General features: G+C 32.0%; 1 protein-coding gene across 5 annotated transcripts; it reads left to right on the top strand.

Annotated features, from left to right (window-relative positions):
- Window positions 1–1215: 1215 nt before the first annotated feature.
- On the top strand, window positions 1216–21328 carry LOC131927192 (dynamin-1). Of its 5 annotated transcripts, none has more exons than XM_059282918.1 (20): window positions 1216–1451; window positions 4637–4710; window positions 4799–4948; window positions 5193–5396; window positions 5717–5815; window positions 5904–6012; window positions 6218–6412; window positions 6584–6719; window positions 7018–7085; window positions 7317–7455; window positions 7812–7969; window positions 8205–8253; window positions 8431–8544; window positions 13014–13123; window positions 14713–14839; window positions 15259–15408; window positions 16414–16470; window positions 18892–19091; window positions 19493–19633; window positions 19755–21328. In XM_059282918.1, exons 1-20 carry the CDS (start codon window positions 1288–1290, stop codon window positions 19816–19818), a joined length of 2508 nt encoding a protein of 835 aa, XP_059138901.1. In that variant the 5' UTR covers window positions 1216–1287; the 3' UTR covers window positions 19819–21328. The 5 variants fall into 5 exon arrangements, with proteins under 5 accessions (XP_059138901.1, XP_059138903.1, XP_059138899.1 ...); XM_059282920.1 differs by lacking the exons at window positions 13014–13123; window positions 16414–16470 and adding exons at window positions 11257–11366; window positions 16056–16112 and having other exon boundaries at window positions 15262–15408; XM_059282916.1 differs by lacking the exons at window positions 13014–13123; window positions 16414–16470 and adding exons at window positions 11257–11366; window positions 16056–16112.
- The last annotated feature ends 92 nt before the right edge of the window (window positions 21329–21420 follow it).

The raw sequence follows: 21420 nt of genomic DNA, 5'->3' as shown, positions 1-21420 counted from the left end.
ATAGTGTGACGTTATTTATGGACGTTGGGGGGGGGGGGGGGGGGAGACGCAAGAAATAAACTGTGCTTGTTGAATAAACCGATCAAAGCTCGCGTCAAAATTAAATGATCAGACTTATCATAGATGTAGCCTACCCTTCTGTCGGGCTTTTACCTCCGGCCTCCCTTAATGGGGGGGGGGGGGGGGGGTGGGACGACGACGACTGAGCATTTGCTTGACTTTCGTGTTACAGCATGATATAGAAGTCATCCATTGATGATGCATGACACACACACACACACACACACACACACACATATATATATATATATATATATATATATATATATATATATATATATATATATATATATATATATATATATATATATATATATATAAACTTGTTCAATAATGTAAACGCGGTATTTTACAGTTAAAGCTACAGAAAAGCATGATAGGCGCCAATAGCTGTAACCATACTCCGCTTTTTTTTTTGTTGAATGTGATAGAAGTCTCTATTTTACATTCCTTAAAAATAAAACTTAAGAAAAGCCAACATTTTCGCTAAGATGGTAGGAGTAAATCTTTGCATCATCAAAAAAAAGAAATAATGTTGAGGAATTCAGGAAAGGGGCACTTGACATTTCCGGAGAAGGGTGGAACAATACACGTTCTACATGAATTTAAAATATATATATTTTTTTATTATTTCTCCGGAAAGGGGTTGGGGTAGACGTGCTTTTGGGGAGGGGCCGGCTTATTGCCACTGTGACATAACATATGACATATATAGTCTTTCTGATTGATCAACGTCTGTATTTTAAAATACTTTAAAAATAGGCTTAATTAAAAGAAGCATGAGCACTGATGCTTTGTTGTTTCACATAGCTGCGTGGATAGTACATTAAGTATGTTATGTTACCCTTTAATACAGGCTACTATTTATTTTTTCATAACATTCGCCCCCTTTCCCTTCCCTTCGTATAGTTCTATAGACAGATGCTAAAGATAGCGCGTCAAAAGAGATGAATGAAACGATTAATTTATTAATTTCGCTTATAACAATTTAAAAAAGTAAATAATAATTTAATCTAGCATGTTTCAGAATTAGGGTTAAAGAATCGCTAACAAAATTTAGTTATTAAATTTTACTAGTAAAGTTAAGAATTTTTAGTTTATTTATTTGTAAAAATGCTTCAATGTTTATTTTGTGTTTATTGGGTCGTTGCTGTAAGCTAGCAAACGTCACTTCCGCCATGGTAGGGTTTGTCCGACTCATCGATCGAGCTTAAATATTTTCCAAAAATGTCGGGCAACGCTGGTATGGAGCATCTTATTCCTATAGTGAATAAACTACAGGATGTATTTGCTTCATTAGGAGTACCTCTTTCATTAGATCTTCCACAAATAGCTGTCGTGGGAAGCCAAAGTGCTGGAAAAAGTAGTGTTCTCGAGAATTTTGTGGGCAGGTTAGTCTCGGTTTTTCATAAATTTTCTCTATCGATCCGAACCGGTACTCAACTTTCTAGTCTTAGCTTACACACTTTTCCTTCGTTATTTCATTCAACGAACTTGCCTAGATAATCATTATTCACTGGGTTACAGTTTGAAATAAATTGCATCCGTTTACCGTATTACAGTTTTAAATAATTTTATTAAAATTATTGTTTTTCTAGCTATTCAGAGAAAATGTGAAACTGAAGGAAGCGAAACAAAAGGGGCGTCTCCCAATAAATAAAAAAAATAATTTAAGAACTTTTTCCCTTATTCGCTAGTTTTAAACATAGTTAACTAGAATCTAGATCAATTAGATAATTTATCATTTAAAGGCTAGACTAAAAATCTAAAAAAAGGTAAGATCTAGATCAGATCTAGTTTTGATTTCTGACTGATATTCAATTTCATTCATAATCTCAATTATCATCATAGGCCTATTCATTGAGTCATTGTGATTGTCTCATTGACATCAAAATTCAGATTGTCAAGATCATTTTTAAAAATTTAGATCTAGATCTTCTACTGGCACCACATCATTGATCATCATTGCTTTTATTTATTATATCTAAATTTTAACTTTGTTGGCCATGTTGAAGTGAGGGGAAAATCCCAAAATTCGATTGCTAAATTAATATTTCTAGAGACAGTTCAAGTTAAATTCAATAATAGGCTACTATTATTAATAAGTTGGGCATAGTGCTGACCACACTATCCCCCATCATATGCATAGGTCATTGAAACATATGAACTCTACTTCATCTGCCCTATGTATCTTGGCCAGGAACAAGAAAAGATGAGTATTAATAAGTTATTGGGCCGTATATGCTATAAGTTAGGACTGTTAGGTATTCTTACTAAATTTTAATTTTATTTCACCTACTCCATTCAAAATTAAAAGTTCATACTGAGTTAGAAACTGGAAATAATTCATCTTAAGTTTCATCTGATTTCCTGGCAGGCAAAAAGTCAAGAAAAACAATCATTAGGCCTATAAAATATGTAGTATGTAGGCCAATGTTTTAATCATTATTGGACAGAATCAAAACTTTTTTATTTTCACTCAGCGCAAAGATTTAAAATGATATAAATAAATGGTTAAATAATTTTCAAAAACTTGTAAGATTTCCAAATACACCTGTTGATTTTAATCTCTGTGATAAAAAGAATTGTGGTATTGAATTAGCTTTTGGTTTGAGTCTATATTTTGAATGTTGAAAAAAAAAACAACAACTGAAACCTGTATTTGTGAATACAGGTAAGACCTGAAAACGTAGACAAGTTGATCAGCACAGAATATTTATATCGATTCTTGGTTGTTTATTACACTTTTGAATATTAAATTGATAATAATATTTGACAATAACTAAAATAACATGCTAATAGGACCCATGATAACTGAAAGATGACATCTGAAAACGTAGACCAGTTGATCAGCACAAAATGTTTTTATCGATTCTTGGTTATTATTGCACTTTTGAATATTAAATTGATAATAATATTTGACAATAACTAAAATAACATGCTACTAAGGCCTTATGATAACTGACTGAAAGATGACAAAAGTAAACAACTAAGTCCTAACTACAGTATATGCCACTTCCCTCCCAATAGTTACTATGCTACTGGAGTGTATTATTATTATTATTAACGTTTCAAACAACAAAATACAACTCAAACAAGGTAAATAAAGATAAACAAAGGGGACGCTACTCTAAATTTTCACTTTTTGTGTACATCCCCCTCTACTAAAATAATACCTTATTTAATCCTATCACATATTGAACAAGTCCTCAGCAACCACTATTGTAATTAATAAAATATTAACAACTCAAATATTTTAAGATACGCTATTTCCCTAGTTTCAACTTCAGAAATTATTTCTCTGTACTGACAGTATTTATATTTTAATGAGACAAATTAATATATAAGTGATTTAGCCTTAAAGGCAAGATTTTTTTTTTTTTTTTTTATTTTACTAGTAAAATCAATGGTTAATGTAACCCTTAAAGTAGAGTTTCAATTTGCTATTTGTGATACAACCAATTAAAGAAGAAACACCTTGATATATTGCTTCCCCAGAACTAGACTGTTCTAACTTTGTTTTTCCCCCTTTATAGAGATTTACATTTACACACCAATATGTTCTTCATATATCAAGACATCCTGCTGGTAAAAAAAAATGTAGCGGTTTCTCTTATCATTATTTCACAACAACCCATTTTCACAACATGCTTAATTTGAAAATGTTACAGCCTCACTGTGAACATCTGTTGAAAGTTTTTCAGACACTTCTGAATGATAATTTGACATATATATATATATATATATATATATATATATATATATATATATATATATATATATATATATGTGTGTGTGTGTGTGTGTGTATGTATATTCTTAGTTATTTTTAAGCAAGTAATCATTACTTATATTGTAAGATAAACAGTTTCAATAGTTTTATTTGAACAAAATTCATGTCTTTTTTTTAATTATTGGGCATGTTTAGCTTATTATCCTAAAATTAATAATACTGGGTAAATTGTTAAATAATTGAATAGAACATAAAAAGACCACAAAGCGGATATAAAAAATGTCACCACAGTGTAAAGGACAGAAATCATTTGCCTACACACTATCTTCACCAGCTGTTGCACCCTGTTGTCCATTATTCATTAACTTTTGACCTTGGGTTACAACCTAAACCATCTGTCTTGTGTAGTCCAAAAATAGAATGGGGATATTTTCCAATTTTTTTTTGTAAACTTGGTTAAACCTTATCTATACTTTAAAATAAAATTGATAATACATACAATCTGAATTCTTAAATTTATAGAGAAACTGAAGAAATGAATGTAGTTTACTTAAGCCAGTCATAATTTTAAGACCTGTACTTTTAATATGTATATTTTTAGATATCATCTGAGATTAAAAATTAAAATATTATAATCATTAAGTGACAAAGTAATTAGTAGTTTTAGAATATGAAGACAGAGAATAGGGTTGATGTTGTGAATTGAAATGAAGCACCTATACTATTGAAATGTGTAATATTTCATAATATACATACTTAGATTTATCATGTATATAACATTTTTAGAGCTGCTTCTCTAAAAAGTATAGTAATTCTTTATCATGATTTTTATGTTGTTTACAGAGATTTCCTTCCCAGAGGTTCAGGCATTGTGACCAGACGACCTTTGGTATTGCAGCTGATATATAGCAGAACAGGTACAGTAATACATAAAAAGTTCTTCAATTAAAATACATTGTATTGTTAGTCAATACAAGTTAATTATCATCTCTGTTTACTTTGTAGAGTATGCCGAATTCATCCACTGCAAAGGCAAAAAGTTCACAGATTTTAGTTTGGTGCGGAAGGAGATTGAAGATGAGACAGATAGGGCTACTGGAGGTAACAAAGGCATCTCTAACATCCCGATCAATTTACGAGTATACTCTCCTAATGGTAAGATTATAATTATTTTTACAGTATGTTTTTAGGAATTAAAATTTTTTTTTACCTTTTAGTTGGCTCTATGGATGGACCATTTTTGAAGGGATTATAATTATATGCAGGATTTGAAAACAACACTTCCGTACACTTTCAATTTAGTTATGATTTTCATTGTGTTCTGTTTTGTCTGTTTTTCCAGATGTCTGTAATTATAATTCACTTTGTAAAGGCTTGATTGAATGAATTCTTTTCCCAGTGCTCAACTTGACACTGATTGACTTGCCTGGTATGACAAAGGTACCTGTAGGAGACCAACCCCCAGACATTGAGCAACAGATCCGTGGGATGTTGATGGAGTTCATTACCAAAGACTCATGTCTCATTCTTGCAGTAACACCAGCTAACTCTGATCTTGCCAACTCTGATGCTCTTAAAATCGCTAAAGAAGTTGATCCCCAGGGTAGGTTATTTTTGTTTATTGGTTTTTTTTTTAGCACTGAAATTAAACGGTTTTAATATTTTTGTATACATGTCCTAAGTAGCGCTTGTATGTTGATACATTTTTATCTGATTGTGATTTAAGACATGTTTTATGCCCTTTTTTGTTTTGTTTATAGCTAAAAAAAAATACTCATAATTTGGATAAACTATTGAGCTATTAAAAATAATACTGCCGTTTTTTAATCAAAATGTATACCAATGATGACATTACAATAGTGCTTTCTTAAAACCCTGAAATTTGTACCACTAGATGCATCATTTAATCCTTTGACATTCCAGGCATACGAACTATTGGCGTTATTACCAAGCTAGACTTGATGGATGAAGGCACAGATGCTAGGGAGGTTTTAGAAAACAAACTTCTTCCATTAAGAAGGGGTTAGTGTTGTTTCACATCTTCATTAGCAATTTAAAAGAGCTACTTACACAAGGTTGTAGTACAAGCTTTACTGTATCTGTATTTCAGGCTATATTGGTGTTGTAAATAGAAGTCAAAAAGATATTGATGGCAAAAAAGACATTAGGGCTGCTTTAGCAGCAGAAAGAAAATTTTTCTTGTCACATCCTGCCTACAGGTTAGTTTATAGAACTTTCATTTTTTCAAAATCTTTTATATGGCTTAGACCCAAGATTAAGGTAATAGTCTATAGTCTAAAGTTTATAAATTGGTTTTTATAGAGGGGTAAATGTACTGTTAACCAATGTAAGTGTTTAGTGTTTTACCTAAATGTAGTTTTGAAGTGAAATAAAAATGGTTGAATTTTGCAATTTTTTTTTAAGGCACATAGCAGATCGCCTAGGCACACCTCATCTACAGAAAGTTCTCAACCAGCAGTTGACTAATCACATCAGAGATACTCTCCCATCACTCCGTAATAAACTGCAGTCTCAGCTTCTGGCCATGGAGAAAGAAGTTGAAGAGTACAAGAACTTTAGGCCAGATGATCCAGCAAGAAAGACAAAAGCCATGATGCAGTAAGTATATAACTTGAGTGATATTGATTTAGAAAATACTATTCATTTTAATTTATTACTGAAAAGTTTTTTAAAGATTTTTTTCTTTGCAATGACTTTTTAAAGTTTTTTTTATAGAACTTAATTAAGAAATTTAACAAGGTGTTAATTGTTCTGTTTTGTTTTTCACAGAATGATCTCCCAGTTCAGCACAGATTTTGAGAGGGATATAGAAGGCTTTGGTACCCATGTTTCTACAGAAGATTTGTCTGGTGGTGCCAAGATAAACAGAATTTTTCATGAAAGATTCCCATTTGAACTTGTAAAGGTTGGGACATATGCAGTGCTTTATTAACTACTTAAGTTTTTCAAAATTGTGATATGTGATAAGTGTAGGATTTTGTTGTTAAAATATTTAGTAACTACTAAAGGTATTTACATTGAGCTATAAATAAGAAAATTTTAATTTCTATTTTGTTTTCAATACGCTATGTCATTAGGAAATGTTAAATGGAAGTAAGAAAAAAAGTATGTTCAGGATTGTATAACACATTTATCTGTTTTAATTGTCATTAGTCTGAAGAATGTAGCTAGCAGCCATAAATTGGCTCATTCTTTTTTCACAGATGGAATTTGATGAAAGGGAGTTAAGAAAAGAAATAGCTATCACAATTAAAAACATTCATGGTATCAGGTAAGTACACATCCACAATGTGAAGAGACCTTTTACTTTGAGTATTTTTAATTAGGTCATTTATAGGTGTAGCTTGTAGAAGCTTCAGTGCATTTTTTTAAGGTAAAAAGCCATTTGAACAAACAAGCAAATCAAACAGTGTTTGTAATTAGCAAATAACAATAACTTTTTTTAATAATTGTGGAATAATCTCCAAAAAAAGTAACCCAAAAAATTTACTTATTCTTTCAGAACTGGACTTTTTACACCAGATATGGCATTTGAGAGCATAGTTAAGAAACAAATTAATCGACTCAAAGAGCCATCTTTGCACTGTGTAGACCTAGTTGTCACAGAATTATCTACAGTTGTCAGGAAATGCACAGAACGAGTAAGTAATATTTCATTAGCTAATTATGTCTAATTACATCACACTATATAGTTTTTATTGATTAAATAGTCACTTCCTATACATTATATATTATAAGCAGTTTATTAAAGCTAATTTACATATATATACTCCTTAACACAACAATAGAGTCTTAAATAAAGATTCATTATAGTTCTCAGCTAACCTAGTTTTTTTTTAATTTCACTTTTATATAGCTGCCTTTTTTTAAAAAACAAGTTATAACTTTGTTATATTCACTTTTGAATGTTACACAAAAAAAAAGGATTATTCATTGGAACATATTTTATGTTTTGTCTCAGTATAACTTGTATTTAGCAGCTGTAACATTTTTTTAGATGGTGCGTTATCCTCGATTAAGAGAGGAGACTGAACGTATTGTCAATACACGCATTAGAGAGCAGGAGCAGGTAGCCAAGCAGCAGATTCTTCAACTCATAGACATTCAGCTTTCATACATGAATACTAATCATGAAGATTTCATTGGATTTGCTAAGTACGTTTTTATCTTAGTTAGCCATGAAAAAGGGCCACACCTTACAAATCTAAATTTAGAAATCAACTATTACTTCTCATGAGTTCATTTCCCATATTGTTCCCCAATATAACTATGCCTCTCATTAAGTTTAGCAAGTCTCAGAGCTTACAATCAAGCAAGGATGTTTTAAATAAATTTGAATTTGCGCATACAAGTTTTGGCTGAGCTCTGATTTTTTTTGTTTGGATTTCAGTGCTCAACAGAAATCAGAAAACACCAACAAAAGAAAACTAGGCAACCAGGTCAGTTTTTTGCTGATTGGTTTGTTTATAGTCTTTTAATAATGTATTCTGTAGACAGCTCACAAATTGTTGCTAAATAATAATGTAAGCTTTTAAAATTAATTTTTTTTTCTCTTTTAGGTTTAGCATAATGGTACATTTTGTACTACATTTTGACATCTAATCTCTTAATCCTAGGTCATACGTAAAGGCTGGTTATCCCTACACAATGTCAGCTTTATCAAAGGGGGTTCCAAAGACTTCTGGTTTGTCTTAACAGCCGAATCATTGTCTTGGTACAAAGATGAAGAGGTAATTTTTGTGTGCTCTATAACTGTTTTTGTTTAACCAATATTAAGCAAAGAACTGTTATTATAGACAAGTTTTTTAACCTAGTTCTACTCAGGAAGTATAAGTTGTATTCATATATATTACAAACAAGCATTAATTTACACTTGCGTGATGTAAACTATATAGGTCAACAACAAAATTTAGCAATAATTGCACATCATTATATGTGAAATATGTACACCATTGGCATGAAATATCTATTTCTAGCTAATATCAAGCTTCAAATTAAACTGACGAGAGCAATTTTATATCATAGCCTGTGATCATACTTTATCCAATTATGTTTACCTCAGTAGGCCTATATGTATGATGAATGCCACAGATGTTTAAATCCGAGGACATTGAAGAGTAAACTTTGCTCACCTTTTTTAATTTAGACATGGTGCATTTATTTTCATATTGAAGTTTTAAATGTATGTTTTACAAGTAATTTAAATCAGTGGGTTATTTTTAGGATGTGGGCAATAAAATGGTTTTAACTTCACAATTTTTAGTTTGGCTTTTTAGGATTTCTTGGAGCATCAGCATCGCTCTGTGACTATCCCATTATATGAAAAAATATTGGTTTAGCATAAGCTATAAACTCTGTCAATACAGTACTAAAATTCTTTCACATATTCAAATCTTTTTCTCAAATTTTTTTGAAAATTTCATTGTCAAAAAGTATTGGTAAATTATTGAGATTATTGAGTAGTTTTGTTTGTTATAAATGTGCTCAATTTTGTTCATTCAACTAAAAACTCTTCAGTGTCTGAAATAAAACCCTTTTTAAAGACGTCATGTAAAACAATCAGTGGTGCATTTTTTCTTGTGTTCCCGTCCAGCTGAATAGAGCTGATTGTACTTCACCATGTTATGACTTGTCTTTTTTTACTCATGTTTGATGATTGTCAGAACTATTTGTTCTAATGTGCACCATAACACTGATTCCACCCACTTAATCATTTGTCATCAAATGTCATGCTATACTAGGTTGAAATGACTCTTGTTTGGTGCAACAGTTCATTCCCTTTGTACTGTTTTGTAATACTTACATTTATTTTACTTGAGATGGTCCAATTTATACTTTTCTTCTCCTAGATCTCTGTTGATTCCATACATCTAATTATTTCTTGTTACTTCTTAGTACTGTGTCTGTTATCTGTTTTTACCAATTTCTTTGTTGTGCATTACTGTTAGTGGCGTGATGTTTGTTTACAGTTTTGTGTCCTTCTTTTTGTCTTGGAGTGATGTATTTTCTGTCTTTACTCTGGTATGATCATTTTCACGTGACGATGCTGTATTTTACATTGACTGTTTTTGTGTTTTCGTGTAATGATTTTGTAGTTTCAATTTCTTACTGACAATTTATCCATGTCTAGGTTCTGCTCTTTCATACTGTTTCTCTTATCTTGATTTTTGTCATTCTGTACTGTTTTTTACATTTATATTATGATGTCCTTGAGTTTTCTTTATTGCCGTTATTTTCTTTCATCTTGTTGTTTCGCCCCTTGCTATTTCTCCCATATTCTGCTATTTCTCTTATATTCTGTTTTTTCATCATGTTATGTCCTGCGATTTCTCTCATAACCTGCTGTTTCTCTTGTGTCCTTCATGTTAGTTGTATCCCTCATGCCCCACTGTTTCTCACATACTGCTACTTCTTTCATTTTGCCGTGCTATTTCTCTCAAATCCTACCAGGAAAAGGACAAGAAATATATGCTCGCGCTTGAATCACTAAAGTTAAGGGACTTGGAGTCTGGATTATTCTCTCGCCATCCAATTTTTGCACTTTTCAATGCTGACAATAGGTAGCTACATTTTCACAGCTCCATCTAGCTCTGAATGCAACAATCTCAGCATGAAGATGTTCCACACTCTATAGACAAACATTGGCTTGTGTGGCTTTACTCTACATGACATACTTGATTTGAATTTTTTTTTTTAAACAAATTATTTTTACCTATAACTTTTCTAAGCTTCAAGAGCTAATATTTAAAGCTGATTGACACTTTAGAGCTAAGGAATGTCATGTCTGGCATTGTTTTTTATCAGCTTGCAAACACATTGAAATGACACGCATGATGTCATCCTTGCTTGATTGTTTGTAAGCTTTCTGTTGTCAGGTGGTCTTGGCTATTAATGGTTATTGATGGGTATTGCTTTTTTTCCCCCTCCTGGTGTTGGTTTCCTGCATGCTAACTTTTTTGTAGACAGAATCGTCATGACGCGTGGTATGTTTACACAACAACCTGACACAGTTCATGTTGTAACTGTCCCTGAGGTGAAGTTCTGTCTTTATTGTTACACATTCACATTACTCTGCTTTTACTCGTCTTGTGATGCTTTGGTTATGAGATAATTGGATCCTCTGTTCATGCTTTGATTGTATGATAAAATCAATTGTAGAATATAGTGGTGAAGGGGTGGTGAGGGTAGTATTTGTCAACTTTGTGGAATTATGGATCTGACAATTACCAAGCTAGCAGAACAGGATATTCATTCAGCTATATCGAGATGAAGTATATAAAACACCGGTTTATCAAGAAAACTTTGTGTTCTCTGATGCCAGGAGTTACAAGAGAATGATTTACAGTTGCCAGCAGTGATTTACCCTAACCAGATAGCTGCGAATGTGTTGTTATTCTGCAGGACACCATGTGACCTTTCCCTGCTTGTTTGTTATTTGTCAGGAAAAAGACAAGAAGTACATGTTGACTTTAGATGGCCTAAAGATCCGAGACATGGACCAAGGGTTTATGAGCAAGAAATGTGGTTTTGCTATATTCAACCCTGAGGCCAGGTACCATTGGTTTGACTTCCCCACTTAACTTGAGCATTCCTTATGGCTGCATATCAAAGGATAGCTTTCTCCCTACATGTGTCTTTTTATTTTCAAAATACTTTGTTTAATCTAGCTTTTTATTAATCTCAGCTGTGCTCTTCATACCTTCCTGGCATTTTAACCACATTTTTTAGGCTTATTCAAATATGTAAAAATATATTATAGCCATAACTCTAAATTATCAAATTTACAGCAACACCAAAAAATTGAGAATTATTCTGATCTGTGTTAATTTTACCACATAAAAGTTGACAAAAAATTACCTATTAAAAACATGTACCCCTTCAAATAATATGAGCCAAAGGTATTCTGTTTGAGTAGTCAGATGCATCTAGTAAATTATTAGTGTATAAACATGGCATGAAATAGAAATCCTACTAAAGATTCACACATTTGTAGTGTTACCCCAGATTTTGACATCTTTATTTTCTATCCCTTGAAGTTGAATTGCATGTTCTTATGCTATGTTCTGCTGGTTCAAAGCTATACTAAGATCAAATTTAGGTGTGTCAGTTCTTGTTAAACAAAACAGTAATTACTTGTGAGGTATGTAGTAAACATAAGCGTTAGCTAATCTAGGCTGTCTGTAATGATTTCACAACACGTTTGTAAATTTCTGATTTGGTCAGTTTATATTTTGTGTTATAGTTATAGAATAAAATGACAGTAAGTATAGTAAGGGCATGCTTTATGTTTGTCAAAGCCAATGATTTTGTCTTGAATATCTGGATGGGAAAAATAACTACAAAACTATGTGTTTGAAAGCCTATATATATAGAAGCTTAGTCATCTTTTCTAAAGTTGTAATATTTCTCTCAGACCACTAATCTCAACTAAGCATAGAGCCTTTATGAGGTATCTGGAAAAATATTCTAGCACAGCTTGAATGTTGCATGACAAATGACAGCCAGTCATCACATTTGGCTTCAGCCATGCTTGTACAAGTTACATTAAGCAATTAGTGACATCAAGCAATTTTTCAAGTTTACAAGTCTTTACTATGAATTTGATCCAATGGACTGGGTGAATGAACATGTCTGCTATGTGAAGTCTGTTAAAAAAAAATTTACTTTGATTTTACAGCAGCTTTACATTTGATTAAGCTAAAGTAGAATCTATATGTTGTTGCCCTACCCTTTTTCATTTAGCATCCCATCACTGTTGTAAGCCTTGTTTTGTTTGCTATTTGAACCATCTTAGGTTGCATCCACCAAGAATGACCTTTGTTGTACATGTGCGACCTAACAGATTTTTACCTCTGTATTTTTAATTTAGTCAAAAACCTGTTTAAATCAACTAATCTTCCAGACTTTTTTCCCCCTCGTATTCTTCCCGCAGCAATTACATATGTAAACCACTGTTCCAGATCTTTTTTTTACCCTTGTTTTCTTACTGCAGACACTACCTTTAGAAAGAGCTGCATCTTTTATTTGCTGATGATCTCCATTACAGATGCGACAAACTGGCATGCATCTGTCCAGTTAATTTAATATTTTGTGTCTGTACAAAAGTTGTAGCAATAGATGTGTGTAGCATGTGCTCAAGAATGTTTCCTTCTTCCCCACATCATTCTGGCATGTTGCCCCACATCCTGCTTGATGTTAGGAGCGAGAAAAACGCTACATGTTGCCTCTAGAGAGCTTACAGGTGCGAGATGTGGAGGGCGGTATATTCCAGTCTAAACACATGTTTGCTCTTTATAATCCTACAGCAAGGTAGGTCACTCGCAACAGCACCTTCACCATTACAGCCAGTAATTTCATTACTGCACCTTATTATTCCCCTTGTAGTTGTCAGTTATTTGCCCTTCTTGCTTTAGATTACTAGTCAGTAAGTTTTTTTCTGCTAACACTACACATGTTTATTTATAAATAAATATTTGAACACAACTGACAATATTAATTTGTATGTATTTACAATCTGTATCACCTAATTAACATGCTAATTATCTAAATCATAGAAGAATTTAAGTGAAGTAAAATTTAAATAGTTTGTTCATCAAGTTGGTGATTGATTTGTGTATGCTTGATTGCATTAGCAAAGTTGTATACACCCTTGTAATCAAGTTTGTGAAGTAATATTTTACTTGGTGATTCAAGAGCAGTTTTCCAAAATCTGTTGAAGTTTATCTTTGTAGTTTGGAGGTATTATTTTTTTTAATAATATAAATTTTTTCTAGAAAAATGTAATTAACGGATTACATTCATCTGGCTTACAATTGTTGAGCATAAGCCACTTATTGTGCACTTAAGTGCATTGGTTTTTCATTAGTTTAGCACAATATAGTTTGAGATTCTAATAGATTGAAAAAAGGCTTTTCTGATGCGAAAAAAAAATATTTTTGTCAATAACAGGTTTTAGAAAAACTGCTCTGAAATGTGAAAAATGAGTAGTTAGCCTTTTAAAACCAAAAGTGACTATATAATAAAAATGAATATTCTTAAGTGAAATAATTCAACACCACTGCATATTTACTCACCATTGTTGATTCTTACCTCTCTGCATTGACAGTGTTGTGATGTTATGTCTTAGACGCATGCTAGCTGCTTCTTGAAACTATTTAATTAGCTACTAACATAGCCATTTCTAGAAACTAATGTAAGGGATTTAATTTTTTTTAACAGAGCTAACAAACTTAACTTTATTCTATATATAAGTTTATTTAAATTTCTTAACATGCAATATAATTCACACTTAGGGCATTTTTACCAAACACCATATGATGAAATATTCATTTTAACTAATATTGAAATGCTGGAGCAATAAAAAGATATTAGGTTTTTTAAATAGAAAACTTGACTATCACTATATTTTACTATTACTAGATATTATAAGTAGAAATGTTGGCTATATTGAAATGTTACCAGATCTATTAAATGTAGATTTTGACTACAATTGAATTATAAATAAATAATAGAATTATAAATGTCGTTATTTAAACTGATTTTTAAAAAATGTAGGCTAGTGTTACCAGATTAATAGAAAAAAATGAAGAGCACAGAAACCCCATCCACTTTTGGGAGAAAATAGTTGATACATCTATAACTCACCATATAACCATGACCTTATTATTTTATTGTTTTAGTATTAATATACAGTAGAATTATTTATGTATTTATACACATTTATTTATATATTTACTTAAAAATTTTAATTATTAATTCAATTTAATATGGCCTTTTTAAATAGTCATATAGAATTACATCCATGTAGAAATAATGTTTTGAATGTATTAGAAAAAAATTATTTTAGTCATATTTTATACTTGCTTGTATGTTAAAACAAGATAACTCTTTTGTCATAGAAACGTCTACAAAGATTACAAGCAGCTAGAGCTGTCAGCTGAATCACAAGATGATGTGGACAGCTGGAAAGCATCATTTTTACGTGCTGGGGTCTACCCTGAGAGGACAACAGAGGAAGGAGGAAGTGTCAGTTCTTTTTTTTTGCTTCCATTTGTAGCCGTTTTTAGTTGAACATTGTATCAAAACATCTTTTTTATGAACATATCTTACTGAGTTTTTGGGCTTTACACCTTTTTTTATGAGCCATTTTTGTTGGCTAAAAAAATGATAACTTGTTTGAGGCTTAGCAAAAATTTATTGATAAGTCTGGGAAAGTAAAGACTTCTGAGCATTGTGCTGACCAGATAATACCTTTATTTGATGACCACACAATCCCTTCATATGCTGAGGTAAAAAAAAAAGCATGTACTACTTTATGTCAGACTGTCAGGTCTAAAACTGAAAGTGACCTCTACTTAAGCTGAATTATGTGCAGAGACCTGTAGGTTATGTCTTGTTTAAAGAATGTTAAAGACGTGTTATTGTCTGCACATTCTTATCTGCAGCAGTCAAAAGATGACTACTCCTCAATGGACCCTCAGCTGGAGAGGCAAGTTGAGACTATCAGAAACTTGGTGGACTCTTACTTAAAGATTGTCAACAAAACACAGAGAGACCTTGTTCCAAAGACTATTATGTATCTTATTATAAGCAATGTAAGTAAACATCACTTGTTTAGGGTAGCTAAAAATTAATTTGAGTAACTAATTGTAAAAGAATAATTAGATACTGTTTGTTGGTCTGAAACCATTTGGATTAATTATATACTTAAGGGCCATATTGTAAAGGATACAGTGGGTAAGGTTTGGCTTTGTTATGAATGCATCTTTGAATAAGCAATTATCAAGACTTAATTTTTAATTTGATGAGGCACAGCCTGGCATAGATGGAAGAACATAATGCTAAGACCATTTTAAGCCTCCAATTTCTAACAGAGAAAGGGAGTGATTTTACTAATTTAAGTATGTTTTACATACACAGCAATGGCAATGAAGTAAGAGTTCACATGTTTTACAAAAACACACCACAATATTAAGTATTATGATTGTATTAAACAGTTTTTAGTGTGATTGTGAATGTTTTTCTAGCAGATTTCTATATCCTTAAGAATCTCTATAAAAAATATGTTCTAAAAAGAATTATCATCAGTTCCAAAATGTATTTATTCCTTCTTGATATTAATGCTTATCACACCAGCTGTGAAGTGCAGATACACAAGCCGTAAACTAAAAATCTTAGACTTGAATACCTGAAATCTTGTTATTTTTTTCCCACAATACAACCATTTTGTCACCACTTTCAGATTCGGATATTTATTAATAGCGATCTGTTGGCTCATATCTACTCCACTGGTGACCAGGTAAACTGAAAAGCACAATGCTGGCACTGACCTCATTTGCATGCTGTATATTGTTTTCTGCACTTTGGTTGTCTCCCCTGTATAGGTTACCCCCCCTTTGTTTCCAGCCTTCTGCATCCAGGGATTCCAGACCAGCGGCTTCTGACATTTTTTTTTTTTTTGTGTTCAGGGTTTAGTCATGTAGTATCATTGCCTGATTGGTGTATGTGTCTACATGTCTAGGCATGAACAGTTTGTGTTTGCTTTTGTAAACTCTAGTAAAGATAGATCTGGCCTTCTGTGCCTGCTCGTTTGATTTCAGATGAAGATTTTTATCAAAGATGACTTATTGCCTGGTTTGTACTCCGCAGGAGATCAGGTGGGCAAATAAACATCACTCACTTCCATTAAGGGGAAACTATCATAATCATTGTCTCAACTATCATAATCTTCTACATTAAGTTGAAACTGTCATAATCATTGTCTAAAGTATCATAATCTTCTACATTAAGTTGAAACTGTCATAACCATTTACAGCAAGGGGAAACTGTCATAATCATTGTCTCAACTATCATAATCTTCTACATTAAGTTGAAACTGTCATAATCATTGTCTCAACTATCATAATCTTCTACATTAAGTTGAAACTGTCATAATCATTTACAGTAAGGGGAAACTGTCATAATCATTGTCTCAACTATCATAATCTTCTACATTAAGTTGAAACTGTCATAATCATTTACAGTAAGGGGAAACTGTCATAATCATTGTCTCAACTATCATAATCTTCTACATTAAGTTGAAACTGTCATAATCATTTACAGTAAGGGGAAACTTGTCATAATCATTGTCTCAACTATCATAATCTTCTACATTAAGTTGAAACTGTCATAATCATTTACAGTAAGGGGAAACTGTCATAATCATTGTCATTAATAAGGGGAAACCATTGCTAACATTTTAGCAAAGAGGAATATTTATTTTAATTATAAAAAAAACTAAGCAGTAATTTTCTGTTATATAGTGCTCATTTTGATTCCAGGGAACTGAAACATTCATTTACATCAGGGGAAACTTTCATAATCAATGCCATTAATAATAATAATATCATTTTAGCATAGAGGAATATTTCTTTTCATTACAAACAAAAATATAACAGTAATTTCCTGCTATATGGTGCTCATTTTCATTCGAGGGAACTGAAACATTCATTTACATTAAAATTATGAGGGCATTTTTTTTTAAATATTGCCGCTGTAAAGATTTTATTTTGTTAAGTTGTAATTTTTTTTTAAATGTATTTATTAAACGCTTTTTTTCTGAAGTTATCTATGAGGGTTTAAGTAACTTTAATCTGGATTATCAGCAGCACAAATACTGTTGTAAAAACAACACCAAATCAATACATTAAACAAAAAATTATTTATCCCCTTCCAAAGCTTGCTCTATGTTGTAGATACATGTTGCATGCATTTTATTCTAAAAAGTTTTGTGTGGATAGCGGTACACAGGGTTTGTACATAGTTTGGAAAAATGTCTGGCTCAACAAGAAATGTGTGGATAAGCTTAAGAAAAACTTTTTAAAAGGGTATAGATCTAGATTGTGAACTTTGGCCTCATAAGGCCTTTTATTTCCTGATATCACCTGGTATGGTAACTTTATTTACCACTTCTGTATTTGCCTGTAATGAGTTGAACTTTTTCATTGGGGACATAATAGTTGAAGGGGAGAACATTCCATGTATGCTTTACCCAAATATCATTTCTGCTTTCACATAAAATGCTGCAGTATCATCATGGGGGTGGGGGAGGGATGTCTTATTTGTGATGACTTGTCACAGTATGTATATGAAGGTAAAACTATCAAAAGTTACATAGTGTCATGTTTAGAGGACCCCCCCCCCCCCCCCTATTTTGTGATTATTACATAGATCTCAAAATAAAATATTTATGCTGCCAAAAAATTCGAACATAATATATTTACTCTAAATACTCGAATGAAAGTAGTAAATAACTTACAGCATTTCTTTGATAACTTGATAAACATTATATTTTGTATGGATTTTTTCCTCAAACTAGTATGAACCCTTGGTACTAATTAATGTGGTGTATTATATATCAGGGGTTCTTAAATTTGTTACATTGGACCATATTGTTTTCAACGCAGTGAATGATACTAAATAGTAACACATTAACATGTGGTTTTTTCCCTTTTATAAACTGTTGCTTACTTTCATTGAAAACAAAGCAGTGTAAACTTGTGGTAAGTCCACAAAGAGCCCCTGATTTAGATCATATGTTGAGTCCATCAGCTTGTAGATAGTTAAAATATTCATGTGTCTTCTCTCAGATTTGTGGAGTGAGTATCATGTTATATTTTTGTTATTTACAACTTTCACAGTGACTCAACTTCATTGAAATTTGAATGCTTAGATGTTATGAAAATAATTTTTGACATTTATTTGTTAAGGAATGCAAATTTTACTTGTTAAAAAGTACTGGTTTATAAATTAAATTTAAGTTTTTAAAATATTATCCTGATAAATAAATATTTTGAAAATTCATATAGCTAACTTTTTCCCCATACAAAACTGTTTTGATAGCTCAGATTTATTTTTCCAATATTGAATTAGTGCACACATTTGTTGATATAACTTAAATGATACGTTTTTGTAGCATTATGAAAATACAAATGTTACTAGCTTAAAAATATAAGATAAGTTATTAAAAAAATTTTGCTTTTTTTAAATTGAAAGCTATAGTGTGAGTATAAATAAGCATAAGTTGATTATATCTACAGGGTCAAATGATGGAAGAGTCAGCAGAAGAAGCCCTGCGCAGAGAAGAAATCCTCCGCATGTACCATGCCACTAAGGATGCTCTACAGATTATATCAGATGTGTCCACCTCTACTGTTACCACTCCCACCCCACCTCCAGTCAAAGATGATTGGTTAGGTCCTGAGGAGAACATGAACTCTGGCGCTCCACCATACAACAAGTGAGTACAATAATATACATACAACAATTTATCATCTCCTACATGTGTACTGTTTGCTAATATTATATGTTACAGTGTACTAGCCTTTAGTAGACAAATACATTTATGATCCCATGACATTTGGGCACAGCAACTCATGGTTAACCAAGTCAAGAATTTTATGCTCCAATTAAAAAAAACTGTTTTTAAATATATGTTGATTCACAAACATGAGTAATGAAAATTATCATGAATTCACTATCAATAGTTTTCAAAGACTGTGGATTCCTATGTATTAGCAGTTGCCAAACAATATTTCTACTCCTCCATTGATTAAATAACTCATATTTTAAAATATTGTATAATGTCCAAGACTTTGCAATCCACCACCTTGACTCACCATTTTTTAAACTTTACTTTAGTCGACCACCAAGTCCTGCTAGGCCACGTGGTGTTCCACCCCTCCCCAACAGACCAATGGATCAACCCCTTCAGCCAACGAGAGCTGCTCCAGGTGTTCCAAATCGCCCAGCTCCCGAGAGACCAATGCCTAGTATACCAGCGTAAGTACAGCTCGTTATATTTTTTTTACTAGTCCCTAGTTTACCAGCTAGCTTGGATTACATTATTGATAAACAGCTAATTGGCATGTGGTTTTAGACCTTATTGTCAATCTTGTTTCAGCCGCCCGGTGAGTGTAAACAGACAAGTTCCGCGAATCCCAGACCGACCTCAGAGACCAAACTAAATTAGTCAGGCCGTGATAAACACTGAACAAATGTCCATCTACAGACAGCACTATGATACTTCCTCCCAGTATCTTATAATTTTGTGCTATGGATGCGGATTAAAAAAAAACTGTTGATGTATATTTTTTTGTGTACAACCTTTTCACTGTTAGTTTAACTGTACAAATATTTGATGTGAATGGTTTGATTGATAATTCAGAATGGCAGGCTTATGCTGTATGATATATTTTAAAATTGATTATTTATGTCTGGCTAATGGGAAAGTTTTTGTTTTAAAGCACTGTTCCATTTAATTTCTCTGTTGACTAGCCTACTAGTTGCACTGTTGTCAAGCATTTAAATCTGGCCAGATTTTTTTCATCACTTGAGTTCATCTGTTTAACATCAACTGTGGTATTTCTAGATAGTAAAGTAGTAAGAAAAATATCACCAGCTATTTCTTTTCGCAAAAATTTCTAATAATTTTTTTTTTAATTATGATTTTTAATTTTTTTTTTTTGCGTGTACAATATTATTTATAAATCATTGCTGTAGAGCACAAATAATGTTGTTATACTTGAATCCATAATAGTTGTAAAAAATGTATTTTATTACAACCTATGATTGAATTTTTATAGGAGTAATGTATTCATGATTTCATGTTCCCTTATTGATTGCAATATCTTGCTAAGAGGTAGCTAGTGAACTTTGACTTGAAGCAATCAGGAGTTTTGTGGGTTGATAGACTGTGATGAATGACCTTATAAAAAATTAGCTTGTCTAAAACAAATGTTTGGTACATCTAGAACATTGATCATGATGGTGTTCAATATGTGATAAATAGATGGACCAGGCCATGGTAGATTGGTGTAGTGCAATGTTTTTTCTTACTTGACTGTCATGTTAGTGGCCAGCAGTTGTAGGGATGGCTGTTAGACCAGACATTGGTGTAGATAGATACATGTTCTCTGTGTCCTATTGTAGTCACTATTTTACTCTATAGAAAACAACACATCTCCTAGAAGATATCAAGACCTTTGGATTAATGGATGCTGGAACTTTGTTGTTTTTTTTTCAATTCATGGCCAGGTTGAGTTGTCTTTGAGCAAATTAACTTTATCTTCCAAAATGTCGGCTTTAACAATTACTTACAATGTTTTTGAACAATCTGTTAGAACATTCATTTTCGTAACTATATTCAAGACGTACAGTGACAAATGTAGCATCTTTGTGAATAATCTTTTTTCTCATGCCAGATTATATTAAAAATGTCACATTTTAATTAATAACCTCAGCAAACTTAATTGTTTCCTCCATTTGTTCTGTCATGCCATTTTTATTTCATGAGGGATTATTGTCCAGTCATTAGGGTTTCAGCCACAGCTTCATTACCTAACCTCTGTCAGCCATTTTCAATAAAAATCATGAGTGCTATGAGATAGGTCATTATTCCCACTGCAATAGGTCATTATTCCAAAAGCTTTGATATGATATCACAATTTAAATGTGAAATACATTCATGTTCATTAACATGTTTTATTTTGGGTGTTTCTTTTTGACATGTGTGAATCGTTTTTTAATTAAGTTATGTTAACTGTGGAAATTTGAACAACTTGTTGACA

This window comes from Physella acuta, unplaced genomic scaffold, assembly GCF_028476545.2.
Source record: "Physella acuta isolate Inbredline_101_S28 unplaced genomic scaffold, ASM2847654v3 ptg001380l, whole genome shotgun sequence".
Lineage (NCBI taxonomy): Eukaryota > Metazoa > Mollusca > Gastropoda > Physidae > Physella > Physella acuta.
The sequence above is the reverse complement of the archived record's forward strand: the minus strand, read 5'-3'. Positions and strand labels throughout refer to the sequence as shown.

What these genes read in the sequence shown, in the direction of transcription:
- LOC131927192 (XM_059282918.1), top strand. Translation starts at nt 1,288, where the DNA reads ATGTCGGGCAACGCTGGTATGGAGCATCTTATTCCTATAGTGAATAAA. An exon ending in ACGAGTATACTCTCCTAATG is followed by an intron (nt 4,949 to 5,192) that starts GTAAGATTATAA and finishes TTCTTTTCCCAG; the next exon opens with TGCTCAACTTGACACTGATT. An exon ending in TGTATCTTATTATAAGCAAT is followed by an intron (nt 15,409 to 16,413) that starts GTAAGTAAACAT and finishes GTTTGATTTCAG; the next exon opens with ATGAAGATTTTTATCAAAGA.